The following is an 18,444-nucleotide window of genomic DNA, read 5'->3' as shown; positions in this document are numbered from 1 at the left end:
TGAAGTATATGTTTTTATATATTATTCTATATTACCCATTGCCGTGTCTAACTACTGTAGATTTTTGTCTAATAAACGTGTCCATTTAGGAACAACTCTAATGGAGACTTCCTAGAAACCTTCAAAGTAGCCCAGCAGAAATATGCAGCATTGCTCTGCTCTGAGCAAGGCATTGCCAAGGGCGCCAACCAAATGCCCACTGTGTTCTCTGCTGGCACACTGCATCCCTTTTATTAAGAAGAGTTCTTTCTGCACATACTTATTTAAAGACCGATGGCACCTTCCGAGGCAACAGAAGCTTACCTGTCTACCTTCACCTGGTACTAAATACTTAATTTGTCTGACCAAGAGCAGTTATGCTGTGCTGCAGAACCAGAAAGAATTGTCCTCAGTCTAATGAGATTCTGCATTTCTTGATAAGAGAAACACACAGAACAAAGCATGTTCTGTGAGCTCGATGGAAATTTTTAAAGGAAAGGCCCTTTTAAACCTTAGCTATTATAGTTAAATATGGGGTGTATCTTGCTAATCAAAGGACCTTCTTTGCAGACTCTGATATTGAGGAACACATTTAGTGCAGGCCAGCTGCAGTTTGGGCTCTGGCTGTCCGGAGCCAGAGATGAGAGGCCATGAGCTGCCGACCCTTTGCATAACAAGGGGCCCGGGGACCTGTGCCTCCGGGCAGGTGACACTCAGGGGACACTCAGAGACAAGGCAGGAGCCGAGAGTCCTGGCCTCAGACTTTGGAGTGCTTAGACAGTGATGGTATAAAACCTTCATTTTCTCCTTGTTGGAGGCGCCCAGCTCGATCTGTTATTTGTTGCAACACAGTTAAATTACTTTGAGGAGCCAGACCTCTGTTTCTCTGCTGTGGGAACCCTGGTGTTGAGCTGGTAGGGAAACCATGTTCTGACTGTGTGGGTGTGGGATGTGCAGGCAGTCACCAGCTCACTGGGAATGGGTGTCAGTCCCAACTCGGCTGCTGCTGGTCTGACTGCCACAGTGCCTCTTGGGTGGGCAGACAGGCAACTTTAAGTTTACATTTGAGTTTGCATAAGAAAGAGACTTGCTGGGTTTGACCTCTTCGAGTGGCACAGATTTTAAAGAGGAAAGTTCCTTGGAAGTTCGTGGCTCTCCAAGAAGGAGAAATGTTTACTTAAATATTAGAAATAATTACTTCATTATTTCTAGCACAGACAAGAGAGGTAAAATATATCACTAAGAAACTAAGATTTATACAAACATGCTGTAAAGTAAGTTTGTTCTGTCATGCAGAGAAATACTGTAGTGAAAGAGACTAACTACACTAGTGGACTTCGATTTTTCTCAGTGTTGAATTAATTTTTACAAGGACTGTGTGTGTCAGTGCTCTGTATTGAATCAGGAGGTGTATAATAATGAGTTTTTCTTCCATGTAAACTTAGGAAAGCTACTTAATTTCTATGTCTCTCAGAAACAACTCTAAGAGACAAATCATTGTCACGGCTGCTTTGTTCTAACTGACCCTAGAATGTTTGGGGTTTTTTTTTTGCCACATTTGTTGTTCTACAATGTTTTTTTACGAAGTTACTCAATAGGTAAAAGGATTAAGAGCATTAATTTACTTCCATAATGGTAAAGGGAAAATTTTTGTAGCTTTGAAAGGAAAACGTAATTATTTTACAGAATGGAATACTATTAGCATTTTATTATATTATGCTATTAGTATTTTAGTTTGTTAGGTTTTTTTTTAATACCTTCAAGCCTTCTAGCATAGCATTTTTGTTTAGTTGAGGAGTTGCTTATGAAGTGGATTCATAATTAGGCATCTGTCTTTGTCATGGTCTAGTATGCTAGAGCTTATTTTGTTATTTTTCTTTTGGCTATTTCAGGTATGAATACAAGCAAGAGTGAGACAGTGAAAGAACACCCATTAAAACCTTCTAGAAGATCTATGCCATGCCTCGCCCAGAGCCAAACACACCCTCAGAGCCTGAGCAAGCATTCTTCATTTCTGCAGCCAAATCATGTGCAGCCACAGCTCCAGCCCCAACCTTTAAGTGCAGGGTCATCAGCAGCTGCAGTGGATGTAATGTCAGAACGAGGTAGGAGCTTTTCTCTTTCAGTAGTTGGTTCCAGCACTGATAAGCTCTGCGTTATTTAGATATCTCTGGTTTATTGAAGAAATGCTTTTGCACAAAACACCTACAAATACCATAATAACAGGTTCTTGAGTGAATCTTTATAATGTTTGAAGTGAGTTTTAAACTGATTTTTATTTTTCTTCTCAATGATGGTATTATTTTCTTCTCACTGGTAATAAAACAAGAAAGTCTTGCTCATTTATGCAAGAAAAGTATGAAGGCTTCTGTAGTCTGTCCTAGACAACAAAGAAAGAAAGAATAAATATTAGGATTTTGGCAAAAAAAGTCTTTATATATGAACATGTTGGAGGAGAGGCATTCGTTCATGAACAGTAGAATCAGGGAAGAGTGGCATGGAAAGGAATAGAATGAATGGAGAAAATCCCTCCAAATTTTAGCTTGTGTGGAATAAGGAACTACTTTTATTTTACTATTTCTAATTCAACAGATACACATGCTTTATCAGAGAAGGTAGTCTAGTGGGAATCCCAGTCACTGTGCCAACTATTGCCATCCTCTGTTGCCAGATGTGTGTGAACCTTTGCAGAATAAATTAACTCATCTGGTAGCAGATTTTGTTAAATCTTTCCTTAATGTTGGTAGACACTGGGACTAATTATTGTTTAGTGAGTTATTTTATTGGGCTAAACTTCGCTCAGGAATAGACTGAAAGTCTTCATTAAAATGATCTTGCTCTTTTTTCTGTTGATGGGAAGTGTTCTTCAGAATTTCAGTCCAAAGATTTTATTTGAGTTACTGACAGCTTTAAAAAGTGTTTTTTACAATGAAGATTTTTTTTACTTACAAAATACATGTGAATGCTGATACAGATATTGCATTTATTCCAGCTAAAGCGATGGAGACTTTGGAAAACAACTTGCTTCAGCTGTCTAATACAGAATACAGTGATCCATTTTTAGGTAAGTTGGTGTCTGAACTGAAAGAATGAAAAATTAAGGATTCTTTGATTACACTCACAGTATTTAAGGGTGGAAAGGCCATACTTATCCTGAACTTCCATTCTTTTTGAAAGAGGAGACTAAGTGTGACTAAAGAAATGTGTGCTGTCATAAATTTCCTGACACTGTCTCAGCTTTTAGCCTAAAAGTAGGGACTAAAGACAGAGAGGTGTCATACATTCAGTGTATCCTTTTCCCATAATGCCTCATAAAACCATCATTTTGACCAATGTACTTAAAATTCCTTTGAAGTTGTTGTTATTCGCTTATTTTTCCTGTATAGTCATGTCATTCACTATTATTATGGCTGCAGTTCTACTGTTGTTTTTGTTTGTAGATATTTTATATATTTGCTTTAGATATTTACATATAAAAAGTGTTACAATTTGGGAAACAAATAAAAGAAGTAATGCAGAAAATAGCCATATTTGTACTGCTTTACTATCATTTTGATGTTGTAATTATATCAGAGTAAGTAGGAAAGAAGTTATTCTTACAATAATCCCATCCTTGTAACTGCAACTTGAATCTGTAAATACACACATGGGTAATAATGTACAAATTCCAGGGTGAAGTAGTTGCCATCTATTTTAGCCATACAGACACAAAGATATTGTTTCACCTTGCACAACTATTATGAAAGACATTTTTGCTCACAGTTGATGAAGCATCAAACTAGGAATCATATCTTCATGCTGAATGAAAGATAACTGCTTTCAGAAAGCTAGGTCTGCTCACCTCTCACATGATTTAGCATTGACTTTTCTTGATGCCTAAAATATATGATAGATAGGAGTCTTCTCAAGGTTTGAATAGGTAACTATTGGAAATAGTGAAATTGATACTTCTTCAAAACCATATTTTCCAAAATCATGGCATAGACAAAAATTTGGAATGAAGATTATATAAGAAAATCATGTCTTAGTAAGTTTCCAGTTAAAGCTGCTGCACTTTCCTAGTGTAATTGGTTGGCAAGCATGGATATTAGAAGATTTTACTGTTATAATTTCCTTCTTTTTTTTTTTTTTTAATATCCTGCTCTACTTTTCACTGAATTGCTTACATATACACATGCTGATATTGTTGTGTATTTATGTATGTCAGCAGTAATTATTTATAATAGTAAATGATGCTATTTTTCATTCACATTACTTAGTTTTAACCTGAAAAGATATATTGAGGGCTCAGCAATTGAGGAAAAGATAGATTGATTCTTTTCAGTTCAAAATTGTATTAAATTTTGATGTGGATGTTTCTTCTCTTCTGACTACAGCTATGCTCTGGAAGAAAAAGAAAAAATGTTTAAATAGTTGCCCTTTACTAACTTGATATGAATTTGCCCTTGTTGAGTTAATCCCAAATTAGATAAATGAAATCTGTGAAGTTATTCTGTATTTACAGAAATGTGACTGATTAGGTTATTCAGTTACAAGCAAGAAAGAAAACAGTATTTAAAAATAAATCCCAGAGGTCAGTTGTAAGAATTGCCTTATTTTTATATCAGCATTTCCTGTTAGATTCATGAAGAGAAATGAGGGACAGTTAAAAGGTGCATGCAACAAAATGGCCTGCATACCTTCAAAATACAGTTTGTTGGTGCTTTAGTATTTAGTATTTAGTTTTTGTGGGTAAGAATTTGTCTCTAAGTCTAAATTTTTCAATTTTATCCTGAATTTGGATATAGGTGGGGAGGGGAAGTAAAAAACAAATCTGAAAAAGGAATATTGCAGCTTCACCTTTGATCACCAGATAGGTTAAAACAACACTTTTGTAGGTACTCTGGCAGTTTCATGGAGTTTGAAAAGTAGGCAGATTAATGGGAATCATCATCTTAGTGACATTTTCAAACTGCTCTCCTGAGAACATGAAAGAAAGCCAAATTAAGTGAATGTGGTGAATTTTTAATTAGGCAGTGTTGTAGAAACATAGGCCAGATGGCTTTCTCCTCTTTCTGAATTGTTTGTAAACAAAATTATCTTGTGTGAAGGAGATTAACAGGCATAAAATAAAGGACTTCAGTGGAAAGCTTCTCTTTTATTTCAGTTGACTATAGATGAGGCCGTAAATCTGTTGGACAAGTTTAGGTAATGATGTTGATGGATTTATAAAGTAAAAAGATAATATATTACACCTTCGTTAATTACACAGATAAATGGGATCAAGGACATTATGTATTTGTGTTATTTTTCGTCTGTCAGTTTTAGATGTTAAGTGGTGTTTTTAGTTTGAGGAACTGGTAAATTCAATCAGAGCGATAGGCATTGAGCTTCTGTAACACATAATGTGAACTTGGAGGTTTTGGACATAGTGGAATGCCCCTCTTCCTCACTTTACTCCCACTTCTGGTGGGAAACACAGAAGGTGGAGATTACTGTGTTGAAATAAGAACAAGAGTGACACTCAGTAGCAAGTTAAACATTGCTAACTAATTTATTCTTTTTTCAATTCTGTTTTTTTCCCCTAACTTAGATTATGAGGATTTGTGCATAATAACTCATCTTTCTTAGCAGGATATTAAATCCTTCCTAGATAATTAGCAATTTTGCTGTGACAGATACCTTGTATTCTGAATGTATTCTGAATCCAATTACTACAAAGCTTATATATAAAAAAATTCCATATTCACGTGCCATGGTGTAGTACAGTGAAGTGACAAATGAAGAGCTGAACCAAAACTAACAATCCAACAAAGAATCCTAATAACTGCATGATAAAAACTTTTCTTCAGAGCTCAATTATAAAAGTGTTGGTAAGTCAATTTTGTGATGTAATGATAAGTTGAAATGGACACATATATATGAATATATATGTATATATATGAATATAGATGTACATATATGTAAAACCTGTGCAATTCATACAATGTTTACATAAAAAGAGGGACTGAAAGATCACAGAAGATCTGATTCAAGAAAACCAGGTTCAGTTTCTGCTTCAAAAGAAATGTGATGTTGCCATTATGCCTCCTAGAATAATTTTTTCGCAAATTTATGGTCAATGCCTGCATAAATAAGGGCTGTCACATCTGCTCTGATTGTGTAGTGAGATGGCTGAAAAGCTGCCTTAGAACAGTTTTTCTTATACCCAGAGTTGTCCAGCTCTCATGTTAGAGCTGGTTCATGCCTGGAGAGCTGGCAGTGTGGATGAAGAAGCTAGGTAATCTATTCAGTGCCCATTGGAACATCATAAGGATTAATCTTTGGACTTAGTATTGCAGTTCAAAATATTGATGTGCTTTATGCATTTAATCTGCCTCAACTGGTTCTACACACCACCTTAACTTCTCTAAAAAGCAATAATATATGACTGGCTCCCCTTTGAAAAATACCCTGTGTAATGGTTACCACTGTCTGAAAGTTGATAAGAAATTGTATATTAAGAAAAGTCTGTGTTTGTCTGTTTTGATAGTTTTTCATATCTAAATATACATACACAGGTAGATGGAAACCTTTCTATATTATCTGTATAATATAGTATTTCAGGTGTACAGCAAAATAAAATAAGACCTAAATCTATCAATGTAATTTATCTAGGTATCTGGGGATACTCTTCTCCAAGTTACTTATTTTTTCTAGAATTTAAATTAGGACAAAAGGGGATTATTTACTTGATCAGTACAGTGTTTCTTACTAAAGCTTTGCAAAGCCTACCCTTAAATGTGTAAAGGCTCAAAGAATTGAGTAAAGAGTTGTCATATCAAAGTTCGTGAAGCAGAAACTATTTTGGAATATTTATATTAATTTTCCTTTCCATAACTATGCCATATTTCATTTGAAAAACATTTGCTTCCATACGCTACTGTGTATATGTAAAATATATCACTGGATTGCATGTTACAGAGAAATCAGGACAAGTGCTTTTTATCTCCTGTCATAAAATTGAAATGCACTCTTGGACCTTCAGAAAAGTATGATAGTAAGAAAGATAGCCAAGCAGGTAAGAAGACCCAAAAAGAAGGATTCAAAATGTGGACATAGCTATTTATTTCTAAACTAAATACTTCTGCATTTTTGTGTAAAGGATTTCCAGAAATGAAATTGTCTTCAATGTTTTAGAGGAGAAATGGAAAAATCGTTTGTAAACAATTATTACACTTTTTTCCAATTTTAGCATAGTTTTACATTTACAGCCCTTTTACAAAGGCTAAAGGTTTTTTGCCTTACTGAATTGTTAACTGCAGTATAGATTAACTAAAAGCTGAATACAGCACATCTGCTCAGCTGTCATATTTCAACATATGAACATTGATCACTGGACATTTTGATAGAGTAGCATTTTAGTGATTAGACCCAGACAGTTTGAATCACATCAACTTTTTTTTAGCTCTGTAAGGCGGAAAATTAATAAAATCCAAGGAAACACAGTAAAAAAAACAAACTGTGAGGGCTTGCAAGGCCACTGGTGTATACAAATGGGGCACTCCTAGCTCATGTCTTTCAGCTGTTCCCAGCAAAACACAAATGAGGGTAGCATGCATTAACAGCAGTAAAGAAAACAGAATCATACAATGGTTAGTGTCAGGAAAATTAATCCACAAACACCAGAGGTTTATGTCCAAAAAGGAGACAGAGGAGTCCTTTTTGCTTTATTCGAATAAAGGGAGAGGCCATGGGACATTCCCCTGGGATCTCTCCAATTTTTGGAGGACGCAGCCTCCTTTTTATCCTATTTTCCCGGCCGCATTTCCCTCTCTCTTTCCCCATTGGCTGAGGTACTTGAGAGCCACAGACTTCCCGGAACGCCTGATACCTGAAATTCCCCTCTAATGTATAACCCTCCCTTTTAATTTTTAATTCTTATAAAATTCATAGTTTTCCCCCCGTTGCTTCTTTCATCTTTCGATATCCAATTTCATTTATCAGCAGCCCTACAATTTGTTTGTAAAGGCAAATATCTCTTTCCATTCATCAATCAGTGGAATCCATCCCATTGTTTCTTTTATCTCTCAGTGCTAGCCTTATCTACAGGCTGATCCACAACTCATTTGTAAAGACAAATTCAACATTCCTCTCATTAGGAAGGACCTCAGTCATGATCTAGTTCCAACTTCCCTGCCATGGGCAGGGACACCTTGCACTAGACCAGGTTGCTAAGAGCCCCATCCAACCTGGCATTGAACGATTCCAGGAATGGGGAGTCCACAACCCCTCTGGGCTTGGGCAGGTGAGTAACAGTTGAGGTCTGTTCAGGAATTATCTTTCTGTCAGTTGGTGTAAAAAGCCTGAGCTTCTACAGCAATATTAATTGTTTTTTTTTTTTCTTCCTCATGCCAATTTGAAAGTAAACCTGCAGGAGATTATTTCTCCACATAATTACCTTGAGACGGATTTCAGGTCAGGGTTACAATCTAATAGAAAGATTACAATAAATGCAATGATACAGACAAACTGGCTTTAACCCACAAGTTCAGAGTACAGCCTGGCAGCCTGTGGGTCAGGGTAGTGGTTACAGTTCGACTAAATGGTGGTTGCAGTCCTGTGGAACTGATGGTTACAGTATTGTCAAAAGCAGTGGTCCTTGTGGAAGTTCTGGTCCAGCTCTCAGGCCCTTGAGTGGTGATGCTGGTGGTGCCCCAAGCCCCCAGTTGCATAGCTCAGGTCCAGGCAGGAATGCTCAGTACCTGCCCCGGGGCGGTGGGTTTCACAGTGGAATGATGTAATCCTAGAGGATATTTTTTTGAGTCCTTGATAGTCATTGCAGCTGCCATTCAGTTCATGATGGCTCATTAGCAGACATGACCCCCTCAGAATGGGTGGGACTAGTGGCTGCTGCTGCTGGAGGGAGTTATCAGGGCTGAGTCACTAGGGTGAAAAAGAAACACTTCCCTGCCTTGCCCAGTTACCTCGTTTACATTATTTAACACCCAGCTTGTAGCCTGAGGACTGTGAACAACACATCCTGAAAATTTTGTCAGAAATTACTTATAGAGGAGTGGAATACAGAGTTTGGTTACCCCCAACATTGGCATTATCCTTCTGTAACCTAGGACACTCCTATGGCTTCTTGCCTACCCAAGTTTGCTTCCAAAGTCAAGGAGATGATGGTTGTGATTAGATGTGATTGGTATGGTTGGCATTAGAGCTATCCAAGAAGTACAAGAATATATCACTGACAGCTGATCTCGACAGTGATGACCAAATGGGTTGTCACAGGCCAGGGCAGACATGATGGAAAATAAAAATGCAGTAGATTTCCCACAGTGCTGAGGGAGAGAGCTTTAGGCAGTCAGGCTTTTCTCATGACGTTTTCTGGAACTGCAGCCAAATTAAGATCCATGTTTTAATTTAAATATGAATACTTACACTGAAAATCAAATAGAAAGACTGTTAATCCATGTCATTGCATTTGGGGTAAGTTACATTAAAAACATGAGCAGTACAACTTGAGACACAAGACGCAGGGATGCTCTCTTGGTTTGCATTGTGACAATCCCGCATGGAAGATGAAATGCACAACCAAATAATAGAAATTGTGGAGGAAAGGATGACAGAAAATAGTGTTACTTTATAGTCAAACATGATATAAAAATGTCATAGAAGCTTAGAAATTGCAGTTATTGAAGGAAGTCTCAAGGGCTAAAATCACTGTGCATTTAGTATGCATGTTATCTTTAAAGAAATGTAATTTTGGCTTAGTGGGTGGGAAAATACAGGAAAGAGACTTCCATTTTTAATAAAAGTAGTGGATAGCTTATAATAGAAAAAGCACCTGGTCATAAAAAAATAGAAAAGCAGCCAATGCTATTAGTAGCAAAGGTTAGCTGTTGTTATTTTCTCTTAAATTCTTTTTCTAAACTCAACATATTTTGTTGTTTGTTCTTTAAAAACATGAAAAATAATCAAAAGAAATCTGCAAAAAATTCAACTTGAGAAATTATATGAGTGTCCCAAAACATATGTTATGATTTTTCTTTCCAACCTATTCTGGTATACAAATATTATGTGTTCCATTAAACTTTGAGTATAATTATTTATATTAACAATTTTCTTTTAATATATGCTGCAAAAGAGGTAAATGGGACGACTAGTGTCTACAAACTGTATTTAAGGGGTTTGCTGACATTAGTGTCCAAAACTACATAAATGGTAAGAACAATGCACACTCTTGAATATACTTTTGAAATAAGAATTGTATGGTATGTGTCTCAGTCTTACTTTTTTTCAGACAGGTGTAACAAATGCTTATTCAAGTGGAATGTTTGAGTGCTAAATATTATTCTCCTTTTTACTGTATTAGTATCATTACATAGTGGGAGAGTGCTTTAGGTACATAAATTAAGTCATCAACTGCTGAAAGGTACAATAGGAAGTATCTTTGAATTTTATATAAGGCTTCTTTATAATTATAAATTTCTTTAGTTTTAAGGGTTGTTTTGGGTTTTGGTTTTGCTAAAACAAATTTTGACTGCATTTCAGGCAAGATAGCAGATATCTCTAGGTGAAAGATTTTTTTTTACAGAAGAGAGATGCTGTAATTTAAAGTATATGTCCTTGAAAGCATGAAAATATTTAGCAGGTATAGTGTGTTGATCACAGAGGAAGAACTTACTTATAACTTCAAACTATTTAAATAAAAAATTTGAAAAATTTTGCAAAAGTTTTTTGGTTTTTATTACTAGGTGTACTCATAATATCTAATCCTCTAAAACTTCCTTCATACAAATAGACTTCTTAATGTAAGTATAGTCTTTCTTTCAGCTGAAATGACCTAGTTTAGGTTTCATAGGTCTGTCTCTTCATTTTAATGACTCCTCTTACAAACTCTTGATCTTCATTAAAACAGCTCATCAAAACTAGGCATAAGTCAAATCTACACAGTTGCTAAGTACTGGTTCCTACTTTATATACCTACCACCTGAAACCATCTTTTAACTACTTTCATTTTTGTTGAGCAGAGAGTAAGTTGTATATTAAGTTAAAACATTGTTTAAAAGAAATAAAACCCCTGAGTTAGGCACATTGACAATTAAAATGAGCTGTTTTGTACGTTAAGAAATCTCATCACAGATTTACCATGGTTAATATCAATGTTAGAAATTATCAAGGGAACGTTTTGTATAATCATTATGTAGTAACTAAATTGAAGAAAAAATAGCGCTCAGTAAATGTTCTGGGTTTTAATATTCCGTTTCAAAAATGCAAATTGTTTAGGGTGCATGAGATAACTGTGGTTTGTTTTTTCTTAGATTTCTGAGTACTTAGTGTAGAGAATTTAACTGAACAACTTAATGAAAAATACTTAAATGCTGGAGATGAACTTTTAAGAACTTTAAATCCGTAAAATTCAAGATTGTGGTTCCCACAGCAACCACGACTTTTTTCTTGGCTTCTATTTAGGGTTTCGAATTACTGTGCTAAATGCTGTTCCTAGTCCACCTGACTTTTCCCATGTTGATGAAAGCTGAGATGGGAACTTGACTCAGGATTTGTGGGTAAATTTTTTGTCTGAATATGTTTCTTTTTCCAATTTGTCCAAGATAATATTGTGTGGCAGTGATTATTCCATCTTTTTTATCTTTAACATCTTTTTTCGAGACTAGCCATTTTCCAACATTCATTAAAACTTTTCGGTTCAACACTGTAAAGGCATTGCCCTTCATTTTACTCCTGCGGGGTATATAGGGCAAGAATTGTCATGATTCTTTGAGTGACAGTATGGGTAAGCTCTGAGGGAGGTCCTCAGTTTCCTGCAGCTCTCTTAGCATACTCAATTAAGTTTTCATAAAAACTTTAGCTGAGCAATTAAAACTAAATCTAATGACAAAGCAAACACTTCCTTCATGAAGGCCTTCTACCTTCTACCACCATCAGGTATACCTATTAAAATGTATTCTGAAGCACTTACTGCAATATCTTAACGTGCAGATTTTCAAATGCTGTATCTGCATGTGTATAGGGGAATTGGGCATTTTAATTGCTTGTTTAAATTTAAAACTTGAGATTTTACTCTGGTCTCCAGAGTGTGCTGCCTGTTTGGTGAAGCATCTTGAGCCTCAACAACTGTGAGTCAAGCAGTTGAATATTCATATTTGTATTTTAGAACTACCATAAAGGAGGTTATGGCCTTTTTTTATTTGAATGCTAATAAAAAACCATTTCTATAGACCTTCTACTAAAAATAGCAGTCCCTTCTAGTTTAAGATAAAAATGATAACATTTCAAGTATAAAGCTTTAACAGGAAAAGAAGTGTGTTATTAAAAAGTGTATACATAAAATGAATATTCAACTGTGGGTGTAATAATGCTGTTTATTTCTATCCACTATAATCTAAAATGAGCCCATTGTTTTCTTCTGGTTTTCCTTCAGATGTAGAAAAGGACAAAGATACATATATACATGACTCAGAACATGGGAATTATGATGCTCGTACAGATCAATCATTGCTTATTCAAAATAAGCTCGCCAGGCAGAAAACAGAACCTCGAACTAAATCATCTTTAAAGGTAACGGACACAAAATTCTATTAAATTGTATTAACTGTCAGAATGTGCTTAAAATTTTTTAAAATGCAATTTTTAAAGCACTGGATATGATGCAGCCTAAGTAAATGGGCATCTCATGGTAAGAAATTTAGGTAGCTCGCAAATTGCTGGAAATTATAAAACTTCTAAAATAATTTTAGTTAATGGTTTTAAATAATTATTGTTTGAATTAATCTGTGTGTTAATTAAGCTGTGTATTAAGTATTAAATCACTTTTAGTTAGCATTTAGCAAAGTTGTCATGAACTGCTATTGTGGGAACACAACTGCGTAAAATTACTGAAATTAGTTTTGTTAAACTAAACTTGATATGCTTCAATGAAGAAAGCCTGAGAGAAGAGAGATGTATTGTTGAAATTGGATACAAGGAATGCAGAATTTATGTATCACGAGGTCATTTTGCAGAAACCAGAAGAAGACACTAAGTATGTGTGCTGGAAAAGAGGTACTAAAAATATTAAAAATATAAACTAATTAGGATGTGTAAAGAGAACTAAATAATCAATAGAGGATAGAATATTAGTTAATGAAAGAGAATGATGTAATTTAGAACTAATGAACCCTAATTTCTTTCTTTGCTAAAAATGTATGAATAGGTTAAAAAGTTTTAAATCCATTTTCATTTGGAGGCTGGTATGGGAAGATAGTCTGTAAGGACAGTGGAGAAGGCAGTTTTCCTCAATGGATTACACCTGTACTGATTGCCAAGAAGTGGAGACAGCCTTACCTGTCCAATGAGGATGGGGGTTATAAAAAGGGGTCAGCTGGTTGAGAGTAAGTTGGAGTGTGCTGGCTGTGCTGTGAGGAGGTAAGGGACAGCTTGGAGTCAGCCAGTCGTGCAGAAGGAAGACAGAAACTTGCAGAGAGGGGAGGAGTCAGTGCTGTGTGGAGCTGCCTGTGAGGGAAGGAGTCAGAGTAGCCTGAAAGAAGTCCACTGAGAGAAGTCATGAAAAGGTTTTAATAAAGGACTCATGATGGTGTCAGTCCAGTCCGTCTTGACATAATTGTTGCAGGCTGGAATTTTGTTGGCCACACGCATACCTTCTCACCAAGAATAAAGTAAGGCCTTGCTTGTTAATACTTAAGTAGACAGTGTTAGAGGTTTTTATTCACCCTGATGATTTTGGAGGGTGTTAGTAACAATATTATAGTTTGAGTGACAAAATCAATGAATGGACTTCTCTGAACTAAAATAAAGCAAAATTATATAAAATCAAGGATTCTTACGGTTTTTGACTCATCTAAGAATTGTAGTGATCTTCTTTCAATAGATTTATATTGCACAGAATTTAGGATATAGGATTCTGAGCATGGAGTAGAATTCATGTTATCTGGGAGGCCTCAGAATTTCTGCGTGTAGAAGAACTATGCTCATGTAGCAAATGGTCAGTCAAGAGTGATCTAGATAGAGTATAATATTGTTCTTCTAAGCAGTATTAAAATGATATTTAGACATATGGAATGAAATATAAAACTCGCTTATGTATAGGTGAGTGTAGGAGTATTTTCAGGAGCGTCAACTGAAGCACTGGAAAAGCCATCTCATCTTACCAGCTAAATCTTGCATGCTATCTTGCTTAGTAATTGTGTAATTATACTATTTGTCACAATGCGTTTTCTCCAGCAGCTCATCTAAAATAATGTCAAAGAATTTTGATGGAGTTTCTGTTCAAAACATGTATCTTTTTTTAGTCATACTTTCAAGTAGGAGACCCTTAATTCTCCTTTCCATGAAGCATAATTGCTTGTGTATATGTGATGAATGATTTAACCTCAAGAGATTCTGAATAATTTTCTTTTTCATGCACTGGAAATAGTGAATTCTGCAGCACAGGTTTTTTTTTTACCAGTGATTCGGTGATTTCTGGTACATGCCTGTAGGCATCAGTAATCCTGTATTACAAATCTAGTAATGCTTGAATTACTGTAAGATTCTGTGCTGTATGCACAGCTCATACAGTATGCTCTTTGGGAGACCGTTATAGAGTTCTTTCATGGATTGTACCTGTGGCACTTTGTGATTTTAGTTTAACTGCATACTTCAAGTGTCATATAACAGTTCTAATGCTCATCACACTCATCACCATTAATACAGTATTCTGGAACACAGATAGATGTGACCTCTGAGACTTCATTTCATAGGGTTCTTTTAGAAAAAAACTTTTATAGTAGTAGCTATCTAATAATTTTTAAATAGGCTTACAGGTAGTTGTATTTATAGGTTGGAAATCTGTGACATGAAAATGAAACTCAGGAATTATATATATGATATATATGTCATATATATCCTTTCCTGGGTGTCTTGGTTTGAAAGACAGGTATCTGCCAAAAGAGACAAGGGCCTCTTTTTTTGAAAAGGAGAGTATAACCCCTCCCTCCCTTCATTCCACTATGATTTTGAAATTAAAGGGCTCTCAGGTGAATATATGGGGGTAGAAATAACGGGATTTTACCGAGATATATATATATATATATATATATATATATATATATATATATAACAAGAGAAACAAAACACAACAACAATAACAGTGAGATCAACAGCAACAGAGCAGAGAACCCAGCGAATAGTTCTTCCGGCTGTGGACACCTTTCCTCTGCGGTGCAGTTTCCGTTCTGGCGCTGCCTGCCAGCTCTGGGTGAGCAGGGAGGAGATGCGGGGATCCCACGGGGCTGGGGGGACCCTGCGGTGAATGGCGCCTGTGTCCAGATGGGAAGGGCGAGGGGAGACGCTGCTCACAGGTGCCAGGGCAGTGACAGTCCGCATGCTCCACAAGGATGTGCTGAGCTCGGTAGGGGATGCGGGAGAGTGTCCGAGCAGGGTGGCTGTGGGATCCCACAGCCCAGGAAGGAGCTCCCGGTGTCGGGATGGCAGAGCCGAGTTTCCAGCGACCAGACCAGCGAGAGAAACCAGAGAGCAGCCCCTAGCCCACCTCTCCTTTTCTGGTGTTGCCCCTCTCCTCCCCCCTTTGAGAGAAACTGTTAACTTAGCTATCTGAGCTTTTGGGTGTAGCCCCAAATACTTAGCATAACAATGGGGAAAATTCCACAGAAAGAAAAGGGGAAAATTCAACCCCCAATACAGGGTCACATATTAATCTTAACCGTTGCAATGAGAACTTCCTGTATTCAAAGATTTTTGTCTGTTTCTGCAAGATTAGCTGAACTAAGACAAATAATAATGGATGTTCTTGTTTGATTTTGTTGACTAAGTAGACAAAGCCTTTTATGTTGATTGTGGCTGATAAGGCAGAAAACCAATGTGGAGTCTGTACAACTTAGATCATGTTACTGAGCACTAAATAGTTTTAATAACAGGTAAGGCTGCTGCTAAAACAATCTAGTAACAGATGCTATACTGTCTGTCTAGTAACAGGGATTTCACTGTGCAAAAGCAAAATACTTTTTTTGTATTTTCATGTGAAATATAAAATAACCACTAGTTGTAATTTTTCCTTGCATTCAGGATGGTTATGAAGTTTGTAGTCAACCGTAAGCTAACTTTTTTTCAAAGTTTGAGGAGCTTTTTATTTGTATTACGTTTAAACAAAAATACGCTTTTTATGTCTCAGCCTTTGCATGTACTGGCCTATTGAACAAATTGGTTCAGAGTTTAAAAACATTCTTCTCAAGATGCATCTGTCTTTTAGCTTTGGCAATTGTTTTTATCCCAGTAATTGCTCTGGAAACTTCCTTCTACATTTAGAAGTACTGTTTTTGCAGTCCTTCTGCAATGAGGTGTCTCGGTTTAACCCCAGATGGGTTAAACCCAAAATTTAAAACACAGCCCCGTACCAGTTACTGTAAAGAAAATGAACTCTATCGCAGCCAGAGCCAGCACCTGCAGCAACCAAGCAGGATTCTCCTTCCCTTTACCTTTGCCTGCTTCCACAGGAAAAAGGCAAGGGGAATTTAGGTTAGTCGGAACTCTACTGTTTTGCCTTTGGATTATTGTAGAAATCTTTGTGGCAATTCGTTTAGAAAACCTTAGGGAAACTTCTTCCCAAAATGGATATAAAACTAGCAAAAGAAAGCTTCTACTTGTTTGTTTCAGCAGTTTGAGACTGCTAAAAGCACAGAATACTGCAGTACAGCTTTACAGCTGGTAAGTACTCTTACATATTTGAAATGTAAACTGATCTGTTACAATAAAAAGTCTCCTCAGTCTGACCAGATAATGAGAATGAGAAACACTGCATTGACCAGGAGTACAAGGATAAAAGTGTCACTGTTGGGGCAGGCATGACATACGAAAGCACGTGCTGCATATCAGAAGGCAAATATCCCATTTATTACAACAGCTGGCTGTCTTCTACACACGCTGTAGAGTTTACACTTTATTCATTGGTTACACTAGATCAACATAATGTTTGTTGGTGTAAAATCATCTCCATCTCTGTTTTTCACAGAACTTTTTTAAAAATTCTTTTCCCAACTGCATGTTTTTTTCTTGCTTATCTTCTTCTCTCCTCAGTCTCCATACCAATGGCCTTGGTAAAATTCCTTTCAGAAATAAACCTTATCCATTAACTCTCTCTGGCTCACAGACCAGCTGTAAGCCCTCTCCTCAGAAAAGCATATTCTTCTTCTCTTCTTTTTAATTTTTCTGATTTTGGCTTGTTTTGGAAGGGTTGTTGTATACTTGAGAGACTCAGGGGAAAATTGCTAAACAGTTTGTTTGCAATTACTTCTTGGTGCCATTATCTTTCCCAGCAATAAGCTGCTTGAATACTTCAGCAGTAGTGAACATGTCTTGCTGACATGATGAAAGCCAATACACTTTTTATTTCAGGAATTGTTTAGTTTTTCATATTACATGCATGATACCTCCATAAATCTGATTATTGTTGCTACATTTTAAAGCTTTGGAAAATCAAATCAATAATTTTCTTATAGCAACCAGATGCCAATGTATTAATCTACTTTCCTGGTTTCCATGATTATGATTTATAACTGGTAGTTTCCTATAGTGTAGGTTGGTATCGTTTCAGAATCCAGAGATTTCATATTGAAAAATTGTGAGTTGCTCAGACCCATGAAAAAGCTGTCATCGTTATCCATCTCTGCCAACTTTTCATCACCAGCTGCTCTTGAAGTTGCATCGAAAGTATGACTTCATGTATGTGATTCTGCCAAGGGGTCTCACAAAGAAAAATGAGGCCAACAAGTGTCTGTTAAGCAAAAACGAGTAGTATCTGCTTTGCAAGGAAAATGTAGCAAATGAGAAGGTCCCTGAGAGGGAAGTTGATACTTGAAATGTTCTAGTTTCCTTAGGAAAGGGAAGCAAGCTTAAAAAGAATTTATCATTTGAGTGGAAGGCAACGTTTTTCCAGAGAAGCAGCAAAATCAGTAGCAGCCAATTATTTACTTACTGCTATTACATGTATAGTAGGAAGATAGGAATATTTGAGAAATTACACTTCCATTTCTTTCCATTCACTACATCACTGTTACTCTTTGATCTAATAATTTTTTTTATCTAGGTAGTGCATTTTGCTATCTGGCAAGGTAAAGAAAGGATCTTTTAGAACAGACTTTGCATTATTATCACTGTGGTTTCAGGAACTGTGAAGAAATGCTACCTATACCATAGCTTAGTTTACTGCCTTTTTCTGACAGTCCAAAACTGCAGTCTAATAGCATGGAAGTAAATAAAGCCTAAAAGGAATGATAACAGATAAAATCATTATCCCAGAATGGAAGGATGGGGTAAAATGCAACAAAAGTTGCCTTCATGTTTGTGCCTTTAGTGCTTGGCTCCCATCTCCTGTGTGATTTTGTTTAAAAAAAAAGTTCAGAAAATATTTCAGGAAATGCAGGGCAAGTAGCAAGTAATTTTAACCTAAGGAAGAGAATGTTTGAAAATAACCGTGTAAAGAAA

The 18,444-nt window shown here is 36.4% G+C and overlaps 1 protein-coding gene across 1 annotated transcript in view; it reads left to right on the top strand.

Moving 5' to 3' along the window:
- The window catches only part of ANO3 (anoctamin 3), a 144,608-nt gene that overhangs the window by 53,435 nt on the left and 72,729 nt on the right, over positions 1–18,444 (top strand). Inside the window, exons 2-4 of the mRNA XM_014889820.2 lie at positions 1,872–2,084; positions 2,972–3,043; positions 12,389–12,525. Of these exons, the coding sequence (XP_014745306.1) occupies positions 1,872–2,084; positions 2,972–3,043; positions 12,389–12,525 (422 nt within the window). The remainder of the gene's footprint in view (positions 1–1,871; positions 2,085–2,971; positions 3,044–12,388; positions 12,526–18,444) is intronic.

The sequence above is a fragment of the Sturnus vulgaris genome, chromosome 18, assembly GCF_052056855.1.
Source record: "Sturnus vulgaris isolate bStuVul1 chromosome 18, bStuVul1.hap1, whole genome shotgun sequence".
In the NCBI taxonomy this organism is placed as follows: Eukaryota; Metazoa; Chordata; class Aves; order Passeriformes; family Sturnidae; genus Sturnus; species Sturnus vulgaris.
Note: the sequence above shows the minus strand (reverse complement) of the source record. Positions and strands in the feature narration are given on the sequence as shown.